Raw genomic sequence first — 12,373 nt, 5'->3', positions numbered from 1 at the left:
CCCATTTACCGGAATTTTTTCAGGTACGTCGGCATCCCTCGGTTTTCTATATGCAAATGCCATGAGCTCCTGTTGCATCTTCTGACGCGTTCCCAACTCATTAGTGAAAGCTACCCGTTGTAATTGTGGCTCGATTTTCATACAATGAGCCATTACGATGGACACTGCGATTTCCTCTACAGGCATCGACTGCCAACGGGACATTAGCGTCGTCATAATCCTACCCGCATAAGCTGCTAAACACTCCCCTTCTTTTGGGCGGCTCTTACTGATACGGACGAGCGTAGCGGTCGGCGTTTTCACCGTATCATAACGTGCGAGAAAAATTTCTCTTAATTGTGACCAGGTTATACCGGGTTAACTTATTAGCGAAATCCAGGCGGCCGCGGATCCTTTTAATGCCCGACTCATCGCCATAATGAGTGCGCTGCCTTGTAATGGTTGTTCCTCCTTACATAGGTCAGCCGTTATACACCAAGCTCGAGCGTCAGCACCCTCCGAATCTGAGTTGAATTCGGGTAGTATAATCTTGGAATGTGGTGGCGGTGCGGGAGTCCTCAAAGTTCTTATTAATTCTAGCATATTACGGTTTTGCATTTCCAAAAGTGCCTTCCAATGTTGATCGTCTCTCTCTTCATTTCTCTCTACCTGGTTGCGTCTGATTAGAGGTGGCTGTGGGGATCCCACTTCTGATGTCAGAGTTATTAATGGGGGATAGGGGTGATCGGGAGAGTCACTCATGATTTCAGATTTTTCTCTCTTCTTTTATTCTTCAAAAAAAACTAACACGAATGTAGCAGCGGGTAGATGTGTGGGGATTTCGAGACGCTCTCGGTCATTCACGCTCGAGCCTCTGACTATCACTGCTCTCTCGTCTCTCGACTAGGATTCAAGTTGGGTATCTTACCCACCCCTGCTACATTACAAAGATCGGAACTTAATAACAATACTCGTGTGGTCTAAATCAAAACAAAAGCAGTATGACAGTTACGAGCGTCAAGCGGTGAGGCTGCCGGCTTCTTGCGCCGACATATATATAACTACAATAAATTCTATTAATATTTTTCGAATGTAAAATTTTCGCCCTGGGGGTAAACTATTAGCGTGAAAGTTTACGGATCGTCATCAACATTCCCTGTCTATCTAATTGCGATGTCACCATCCGGTCGATTAACGCAAAAGAATGTATTCGAAGTACGTGGAAAATATTATTTTTCGCCTGGGGCAAACTATTAGCGCGAAATCTAATTGCGATGTCACCATCCGGTCGATTAACGCAAAAGAATGTATTCGAAGTACGTGGAAAATATTATTTTTCGCCCTGGGGCAAACTATTAGCGCGAAAGTTTACGGGTAACGGCGAAAAATCGAGGGGGTAAACTGTTAGCGTGGAAGTTTACGGGTAACGGCGAAAAATCAAAATGGCTATTCATCCGACCAAGAAATAAATCACATTATCAAACTGTCTGACGATAAAAATCAAAATGACTGCTGATCCGACTAAGCAAAATTCAAAATGGCTGCTCGTCAGATGGCAAAATCGGTTGATTATACTGGTGACATCATAGCGAAAATCATATTATCAAACTGTCGGACGATGAAAAATCAAAATGGCTGCTCATCCGGCTAAGCAAAAATCAAAATGGCCGCTGTCTAAATGGCCGCTCGTCTGACTAAGCAAAAATCAAAATGGCCGCCATCAAAAAATCAAAAATGGCTGCCATCAAAAAATCAAAATGGCCGCCATCAAAATGGCCGCCATCAAAATAGCCGCCGTGGGCACGTGAACCGGTTACGTCACATGGTTACGTCACCTGGTTACGTAATGTTTTTGGTCGAGAACTGTCATATCCTATGTACTGGGAGACTTAACATGTCAGATACCTACAAAAATTATTTTTTAATTAATTTTTTTTAATTAGCGTTCACCAGGCCTAGAAATGGCAGCAGGACCATTTTGTGTTCTTCTATGAATGAAATTACGAATTGTATGTATGAGCTTTGCGACCCCTATGATGACAGGTTTAGTGTCGTCGGCTCCTACACTATTACAAAAATTTCATAAATATTACTCTTAAAATAATATAAACCAGACGAGGAAGCATAATCTTAATTTCACTATCAAATTCATCATATAACTCTCTTATATTCCTGTTTGTGGCATGACCAAAGCGCAGCAGTGCAGTTGACCGCTGCAACGTCACCGTTCCCGCGCCCGCCAGATCCCGGGTGTAATCAACACCGGGATGAGGCGAGCGCGAGATCACGCGCTTCGAAGATGAGCATCGCGAGGCGAGCCTTTGTTTCACATTGCAAAGTCAGCAAAAACCTTGCTCACTGTCCAACGCTCCAAGGGGTGTCGGACGAGCGAGCGAAGGCAGTCCCGTTAGAGACCGCTCAAAAACCACATCAACGGAATCCGCTCCTTCAAAGTTACCGTGTGTAGAGTTTATAAGTCCTTTTTCCGTCACCGACGATTAGAGTGTAATACGCGAATTCTATACGCGGTTGGGAAGGCTTCTCGCGTCGCCATCTGAGTCTTTTGAAGTTAGATTAAGTGTTTGAACCTCGTGCCACGAACTCCTTTAGAGACGTGTAGTGATAAGCATATGTGAGTGTTGCTATTGAGTGTAATCGTGTGAGAGTGTGAGCTATTTGGATTGTAACCACCGAAAAGTGAGTAATTGAACGAGTGAGAACAACTAGGTTGAGAACATTTTGTAAGCTGCTTCCTCGTCTCGCATTTTCACTTGTTATTTTCCTTCATTTGATTTCATTAAAAATTGGTTCCATTATCAACGTTTCTAATAACATTAATATAAAATCCTCAAACCCTATTCCCAGGATCGCCCTGTAGAGGACGCCCAACTACTTATCCACGTAAAAATAAATATAAACCTCTACGCCTATCGTAGAGGGTTAAGTAGTCGCGTGCGAGACCGCTCCGCACGTTACAATACCATCACTCGGAATAACAATCAGCAAGGTTTACAATAATTGGGCAAGATAGGTCAGCATGCAATCCATAATCTAAGGTTCATAAATCAGGTCAACAATGCAAGCGAAAGCAGAATGGTGTAGCGAGAGAATAGTATTATTGCAGTGAAGAAAAATAGTCAAGATAATTTGCAGGAAAGGCAGAAAATATTATAAATAATAAAGAAGTTGAGAAATACTAGTAGTGATAAAAGGAAAAAAGAATTACAAGTCAATCAGATAATATCAAAATCAAACAGAGATTCATAAATTCAAAGAAATAAGGTACTCGATAAAGTACTCAGGACTTAACTATTATAACAGAAAATATAAAGAACTACGTCGTATTTAGCTTGAGATAGGTGCGATAGATATGGAAGAACTGACAGTAAGATATGGAAAAGAGACAAATATTCTTAACTTATTAAGAAAAGAAATTATAAGCAAGATGGTATAACGCGATATATTACAAGCAAGAGGGTCTACGGACAAACTACGTGACATCGATCATAGAGAAGAGAAATAGATGAAACAAATGTTATTCACTATGGCGCAATACCCTAGATTCTAAGAACAACGCGTTATATCGCGCAGCGATGGAAGATCGCACACGCGATATATGTACGTTATTAATTACTCAAAGATATCCGATGCGAAGGCAACTTATAATCAGATCAGAAAAGATACAGACAAGGTAATTAAAATTAAAGTATAAGATGACGATGAGATAATAAGAATAAGACAAACTGAGAGAATTCATCAGCTAATTAATTCACCGATCACTGCAAAAAACAATAGGTAAGCCATTCAAATAAAGCAGGTAATTAGACATTTACTGTTAAAACATAAGCAAAGCGACAGTAAAATGCTGCGATTTAGCGATTTTAGATAAGCGAAGCAAAATTAAGAAAGAAAGCAACAGTCACTACAAATCGATTAAGTAACCTAACTAGTCGCAAAGTTATTTGCGGTATTAGATAAGAAATAAGGTAAGGGACAAGCCCACGTGGCCCACGCAGCACAAGCTACGAGAACAGATAAATCAGAAAAAAGGTAAAAGATAAAAACAAGATACGATGCAAATTGTTGAAACGTATAATTTTGAAAAACTGGTAAATTCGAAAAATTAACGACGGAGCCAGGAATCGAACCTGGTATCTAGCGATGCTTTACCGGAGCCTTACTCCACTAGACCACCTAGCCGCCCTGACTCTGATGTCGTTAATTCCTCTCATCACCAGTAAGTTCAAATTTGTTTTCTTGTGCTGTGATAGTATGTGTGAATGTATAAAGTGTTCTTCCTCTTCGAGCACAACTGTAAGAATGTCTGTAAGTGTGTTTACATTTTGGAATCTTACGCTTCTGATGCGAAGCTCGTAAGACAGTCAATGACCGTCTAATATTGAAATGCGGATATGCATTCTCAATATTAATATTAATCACGAGGCATACTATCACAGCACAAGAAAACAAATTTGAACTTACTGGTGATGAGAGGAATTAACGACATCAGAGTCAGGGCGGCTAGGTGGTCTAGTGGAGTAAGGCTCCGGTAAAGCATCGCTAGATACCAGGTTCGATTCCTGGCTCCGTCGTTAATTTTTCGAATTTACCAGTTTTTCAAAATTATACGTTTCAACAATGAAAAATGCCTCGTGATTAATATTAATATTGATAATGCATATCCGCATTTCAATATTAGACGGTCATTGACTGTCTTACGAGCTTCGCATCAGAAGCGTAAGATTCCAAAATGTAAACACACTGACAGACATTCTTACAGTTGTGCTCGAAGAGGAAGAACACTATATATTCACACATACGATGCAAATAACTTCGGGCTTTACCATATAACGAAGAATACCTCACTTACGTGAAAAGAGGATAAAGTGGAGAACAGATAAAAAGGAAGGAAAAACAGGTTTTAGAGATGCGATAAAGGGAAACTAGTCCAAAGTGAAAACACGTCTATATGAAGTAAGCACTGGACGTAGAGTGTGTCGGGTCAAATAATGCTCCTCGCGATTCCGGCCGATTTTTGGCGTGCTGCCGTCACGTGATCCTATCCTTGTTCTGGGCGATCGCAATTGGGCCAGCAGGTCATGCGAGACGGATTCACACGCAAGACGGGCGGTAGTCCATCTTCTCCCGCGTTAACATATATTGAATTAATGGTTGGTTGAGCGACATGTCGAGGGGCTTTCCGTTGGCTGCCTCGCGCTGCGCGTGAGAGGGAAAGGTGTACCCCTCACGGTACTGCGGTATCGATGCGGGAATAGATCTTGTCGGTAGATGATGATATTAAACGGAATAATGATCTTACTTAATTTTGTTAATAAAATGATATTAAAAAGGTACAGAGACGCTGCCTACTCCTCGCTATGCTGGTATTCCCCGTGCAGTCTATTTCTCCGGTGTGGCAACTCGCTACTCGCCCTACGGCACCATCGTACCGAGACGTCCTGGTAGTGGTGGTTACCACACGGGCCTTTTATTTGAAACTCACCAGTCTGCCATGGGCAATCCCCTACTACTCGGGTTTGGTAGACATATTGCGTTTCTTCGTTGAGACATGTGCTTCAAACAAACATACTACAACTTGATGGCTGGCGGCGAAATAGGCGGTAAAGTTGGTTCAGCTCTTGGCTGACAAGTGTCGTCGACACTTATGTGAAATTGGCCCGCAACCTTAGAATTTCATGAAAATTTTTGTGCCAATCAATTGACGGTTCGTGTATCCGTTGGTGACGCATCCAAGTGGCTGTAACGTTAATCTGCGTGGTTCGGCTCCTGACCGATAAGTCTGGTCATTGGAGGTCTGTAGTGGCACCTTGCGCTCGATGCCAAACATGACCCTGTTCGCAATTCTTGCAGGCATCCACCTGGAGTTTGGTGGCGATTAATTTTGGGATGATTCGTAGAGAACAATTGACAGATAAATTCTGCCCTGAAATCTGAAAATGAAGATCCTTTGCGAAAAATTCTAAGGCCCGATAGTTTTCAAATTGGCACAAAATTTATCTGACCAATCAGGACAAGGTAGAGTGCCGTGAGTGGTGCCCCCGTAAAGATGTAAAAATCATAAAGATATTGAGATATGTTCGGCGAGGCATAGGTAGGCCTTTCTGTAAGTGGAAACGTCCGCTGAATAGAGAAGGAAGAGAGATCAGACAGCCGTTCCTGTTTCTATTTAATGACGGTAGCGCGACAGGAACAGACACGGCTGCGAAACTTGTCATCTCTTTCTATTTCCAGGACGCTTTGAGCACTGCTTCAGCGCCTCTATCTTAATATCTCTATGGTAAGAATAGAGTACGGAAGTCAGCCGAAAGTGTAATATCGAAATGGAAGTAGAGAGAAGAAATAGTGTGTCAATGTTACCATTGTTTAATGATGTGTGTTAAGCAAAGATAACTTGGTCTCAGTGAGCTCCCCTCTCTCCTTGGTTCACAAACTCTATTTCTCATATCTCTTGTGCGCCAAACCACCTTTTACTTTCATTATCTGCTACCCATTATTCAAATCAATTTTTCCTTTTTTTGAAAAATCAGAAGCAAAGAATGAATCGAGTAATAATAACGAGCTTGGCGTTATTTCGATGTCAAAAACGATTTTTTTTTATCCCACTCATATTCAAATGTGTGGTTGAGTCGGTGAGGTCAGGTTATGCCGCACCCGACGTGAGATTTATGTTTTGCTAGCTGTCAGTCGAGGGAGGTTATGTTGGCTACGATTTACGATCGATTATTTGAATTATTTTTGGATTTCTCAAAAGTCGATAGCGAGTATACGAAACGAGTATGCATAAGCTTGTAATTTCGATCCCAATGTTGGAATTTATCAATCCTTCGTATATTTATATTTTATGTTATGTGTCAGTTCAGTTGCGTTATGCCATTTGCGATCTGCGAGTAATTATTCGTATTATTTCTGTTCTCGTTCTCATAGAATAAATAACCGCAGTGTGAGACTAATAATCTCTAGTTACTTCAATCACGATTTCGATTTGGTTCGGGTCTTTTCCAAGTTCCGAAAAAATACAGGCAATTCATGTGAGTTACAGAAAGTGATGCAGGAACAATTATGGTCAGAAAATTTCGAAGTCACGGATTCAGTTCACACTCAGTTGCCATGTAATTTGTTGGTGGCAGCACGAACAATACCAGACAATAACAGAAGATATAACTAGCGCTGCCCCGCTATATCTTTGATGCAAGAGTAAGAGACGCAATGCATGCGTGTAATGTCGGTACAACATGTGGCCAAAATGAGATACCGGTGTTCCTCGTAATGAAAAACTAGAATAGCTGCCATTTCGTCATTTCACCGTCAAATCGTATGGGACAGGCACAAAATGTGTGTTTCATCAGCGCTGAGTAGCATTATACCGGATCATTCCATCTAGTCATTGGAACTGTGAAAAGTTTTCCAATATCTTCGAGTGATAACCGATCTGTAAAAAATTTTTCAAAATTTTCAAAAACGTCAAAAGCCGTTCCACTTTTCTCCAAAATGAAGCATTAATTGCCCAAGTTTTACTTTGGTCGCTGCAGCGGTGTAGGAGTTTTGGTTCACTGCGATTTCAAGGTATACAACGCGACTTTAATATCACCTCAAAAGTGGGTCACTGAAGTTCAGCTTTCATGTGATTTTTATATCAATTGCGGTCAATCAAATAATCGATCACAACGACCGTGGCACATGTGTTTCTGTTAGTGATCACTTTATAAGACCAATCGTCTTGCACTAACGTAGCTAAAAACTAATCAGGTGTCTCTTCTAGATATTTCACTATTGAAGATCCTTTTCGAACTAGACAGATGCAAAAAAGAATCACTTCACACATCAAAAGAAAATAGAATTAAATTAATTGCAGAACCAATTTGGACTTCTGCACGAAGAATTTTACCGAAACCTAAACACCATAAGGTTTGTAAATCAAACTGAAGTCGAAAATCACGCAGTGAAGAAAAGATTTCTCACAACGGTTTTCCCAGAACGTAACAATGTCTAACATTCAAATGACGGTATTTGATTAGGAATTATTAATCTTTCTATAAAAAAAGTAAAGTCACTTAGAATCTGGCTGTGGTAGTCTAGACAAATTAATGAGAATTAACCCTGAGTCCTTTTTTCTTATTGGTGTAATTGGTTTTCACAAAGATCCACTTTTCGTGCATATTCGCTGAATATTAAATTTGATGATTACATTGTACACTGACATTTTGAACCGCAATCCATCTGTTGCAGCTGGCTGATCATACAAATGCCTTAGCATCCGCATCTATAAGCGTGCAAGTGTACGTGTGTACTAAATTGAGAGCGAAAATTGCATCTGAGGTGACCGCGAACGCCAAGTTACTTAAGGTCTGTATTAAAATATAATTTTTTGCTCTGCTGCGTCTACACTAGTCACGTACGCTTTAATCGTAATGAAACTAGTAATTTATTTATTCTGGAAAGTCGTTAGTACATGGAATTTTTGTATACACATTACTTGGTCGATATGGATTGGATCAGTTTGTATATTTCTTATGTTTACATCGTGGCGTTTATGTTATTCGGTGGTTGTACCCAACTTATGTTAGTTACAAAATAAAAAATTTAGATGAAATAAAAGATTTAAATTCAAGTTTTTCTCGCGATCTGAATAGTTTTTGAACAGTTGTGCTTCGTAATATCAACATTTTCGTTTTTACGACCAGTATTTGCGTAAAAGTGCCTCTTCTTAAATTCATTTATTAACACATGAAAACATCAATACATCTTTTATCTGTGATGACTACTGATCAGAAACGGTGAGCAAAATGGTGTTACGTGAGGATAAGACACGAAAGAGCGGTGGTAATTATTATTATTATGCCTGTATTTCCCAAAGATAGGGGTTCAGCTGCGGACCCCTATTCCACTTACAAATTCCTTAAGTCTGCTCTTAACCTACTGTATCTCACTTTCAAGGTAACATTCTGCCATTCGCCAGCGGGAAAAGAAAACTTAAAAAAAAAGAAAACCGCCCTTTTCTCTCTCTCACTCTCATTCGGCAACTCATCCATCCACACGCTAGGACTTCCGTTTCCGTTGCATATTTTTTTTTTTCTTTTCTTTCTATATTTACATTTCCTTATCCATCTCTTGAGTCCCCTTTTAACCTTTCTATTTCCTTCAACCATCTTTTCCCTTGTCCCTCCTCTCCTATGACGACTAGCCTCACCTCCTGTCAGCCTGTTTCTATACCTAACCCCGGACAAAACTCCCACACGTGTTCCCACGTCTCCTTTCCTAGCCCACAAATTCTACATACCCTATTTTTGTCCTTTTTCCAATATCCACCTCCCCGTATTCCATCTCCAAGTCCATATCTCGCAACCCTGCTCCATCTCTCCTCACTCAGCCCTTTTTTTAAATACCCTGACACGCCCTTTCCTTCTATAAACTTATACTCCCTGTTGTTACCCGAATCTGAAATTCTTTTTCATCTCTCCTTTTCTTGTCTCTTCGTCTCTATCCTTACTCACTTCTTCCCCCTCATTTTCCCTTCTTCCCATTTCCTTTTTACCTCTCCTAAACCCCATCCTCTGCCTTTAAGGAAATCTTTCCTCTCTGCTTCCCACCCCACCAAACCTCTATCTGACCTTGCCCTCCTCCTCATACCCATTCTTCATATCCCCGCAAGTTCCCTTTCTCTACCTTTTTCCATTCTTTTCTTTGTAGCTTCTCTCTCACCATGTGTCCAGCGACCCTTCGGGATACCTCTAGAACCCACCTCAAATATCTTTCCTGCGTTCTTTCGACTACCTTCCTTTTTTTTCCATCCCCAAATTTCCATCCCGTAACTAATCACTGGCCAAACTAGGTCGTCGAACAACCAAATTCTTCTACCCGAATCTTTCCCAAATTTCCGTTTCCCTATGCTCCACACCTGTGCCATTATCCTTGTCCCTTTTTTAACTCTTTCCGTAACGTGATAGTTCTGATCGCCGTTAGACCTAATGAAATATCCTAGGTAAGTATATCTCTCCGCCTCTTCTATGTCTCTGCCTTGCCAGTTCCAGAATACTTTCCTTTTCCTAGCTCGCCCGCCCTGCGTCTCATAACTTTCGTTTTTCCTGCATTGACCTATGAGCCTTTTCTGTCCACATACCTCTAGGATCCCTCGGTGGTCGGAATCGTCGTTCTAGTATCTTGTTTGCTTTCGCCGGAGCGCGAAATTATAGAATTTACAAAGAAAGAGTTAGATACTAGTAGTTATTGCCTATTTTGTATGGAGTTCGGTTGGAGTACTCCGCCAGGGACGCGTTTTTCGGAGTTTTCCTCTAGTTATGTGCCCTTGTGACGGACGGCTCTGAAACGCTATTTTATAGTACATATAGATCTTTGATTGCAGAGATGAAAATTCATTCGCTTTTGATTACAATATTTTACACTATTGCTCAAGAATGTGTCAAAAGGAAATATGTTTGTTAATGAAACTTAACTTTCCATTTGACTTTGTAGATCGATAACACCGGCCCACAAAAAAAAAAAAGTGGTTTGCACCTTTGACCGAACCTACCTATCTTTATGTATTTTGACGCGCTGAATCTGAATCTGAAATCAATTTTGCCCGTACACCCTCAAAATTTTGAGTAAATTGCAAAAAACCATAAAAATCGCCAAATATTAGCAGTTTTGGTAAAAAAACAATTTATTGAACTATAGACCAAGTATGATTTTCATGTATTTTGATCCGCTGAATCGAAATCTCAAGTTTATTCAACCATATTCCATTTAAAATCGAAGTAAATTGCAAAAAAACCCCTGAAAATTGCGGAAAGTAGCAAAAAGATCTCTGAAAATTTCAAAAAATTGATGTTGTGATGAAAATCATTTTTTAAATCAAAACAAAATACATGTTACGTTATTTGATTCGCGGAGTATAAATTTAAATTTATTTTTTAGATTTTGATGGCTTTCCAGTCTTGTAATTCTTTATTAATTTTAAATTTTAACAATTAGTAAATAAATATAAATTTGAAGTTTATTTGATCCATTAGCCCTCAAAGAAATTAAGTTAATGCGGAAAATTGCACATATAGTGATGAAAAAAATTGATTGAACTTAATTAAATTTATTTCTATCAAAAAATCTTTTCAAAAACCATACGAAGATAAGGAACGACCTTTCTGATTTCAAGCTGTTCTTTGCATGTGTCGAACCCTGTTTTCTTCGAATGACCTACGCAAAGGGTTTCTTTTTCGCTTTCTGTTTCTATCGGGTACATCTCTCTTCAGTGTCCAGCAATGATCTGCCATCATATTAACATTCCACTTTCCTTGATATCGACTCTCCATTTCATTCATATCTTGGTGGAATCTTTCGCCTTGCTCTTCACTGCAGTCGCCAAGATTTTCAGGAAAGTGTTGAAGGTGAGAATGTAAGAAATGCAATTTAAAATTCATTAAACAACACATAGTATAGTAATTGTTGAACAACTCTTTAACTACATTTCCGTGATTTTCACTCTTTTTATTTCCCAAAAAATTTTGTGGCATAAGCTTCTAACCTTCAATTTTTTGCTATTTTTCGCAATTTCCAGGTTTTTTTTATGCAATTAACTTAGATTTTAAATGTCTTATAGTTGAATAAACTTCAGATTTGGATTCAGTGGACCAAAAGACATAAGGATCATACTTGGTCTATAGTTCCATAACTTTTGTTCTCACCAAAACTGCAAATTTTTGGTGATTCTTATGGTTTTTTGCAATTGACTCAAAATTTTGAGGGTGTACGGGCAAAACTGACCTCAGATTCGGGTTCAACGCCTTAAAATACATGAAAATAAGTAGGTCCGGTCAAAGGTGCAGACCAATTTTTTTTTTTTTTTGTGAGCCTGTGAATTTATGGTAAATTCGTCTTATTCTTCCGTTTTTATCTCCTGAGCTATCGCTGTTTTGTTTTCTATCAATTGCAATAAAGTTGTTACCCTCGTTTTTAATTAACAGAACAATAATCCGCGTAGCGTCATTTGCAACTTGGGTAAGGTCACTTCGCCCAGTGACGTGTAGTTTTAAGTAAATTCTTGCATTATATCGCATCTCTAGACCTACGCTCATTTTCCACTGTTAGCTATCGTCTCTCGTTCCAAAATTACCGTTTAATTCTATTCTATCAAAATTTCTGTGAACTATTATTGTCTGATTTAATAGCTACCGCTATCGTTGCTATCTAACTTAACTGATTTGAATGTGTAAACCAAACCGACAATATACGATTGATTGACCTCTTAATTTTGCCTGACTTCAGTTTATTCTTCATTTTTTTATTTTCTTTAGTCCTTTGATTATTGTTAGATGCCTTGAATACCGCCACTCTACCAGTTCGTGTGAGTACCTGAACCTAGTGAGCCGTACAACTGGTT

The 12,373-nt window shown here is 39.5% G+C and overlaps 1 protein-coding gene across 1 annotated transcript in view; it reads left to right on the top strand.

Moving 5' to 3' along the window:
• LOC124223693 (coiled-coil domain-containing protein 142) overlaps positions 1-12,373 on the top strand; it is a 752,117-nt gene that overhangs the window by 426,655 nt on the left and 313,089 nt on the right. Inside the window, exon 8 of the mRNA XM_069137953.1 lies at positions 8,227-8,343. Within this exon, the coding sequence (XP_068994054.1) occupies positions 8,227-8,343 (117 nt within the window). The remainder of the gene's footprint in view (positions 1-8,226; positions 8,344-12,373) is intronic.

Source organism: Neodiprion pinetum, chromosome 7 (assembly GCF_021155775.2).
Source record: "Neodiprion pinetum isolate iyNeoPine1 chromosome 7, iyNeoPine1.2, whole genome shotgun sequence".
NCBI classification, from domain to species: Eukaryota; Metazoa; Arthropoda; class Insecta; order Hymenoptera; family Diprionidae; genus Neodiprion; species Neodiprion pinetum.
The sequence above is the reverse complement of the archived record's forward strand: the minus strand, read 5'-3'. Positions and strand labels throughout refer to the sequence as shown.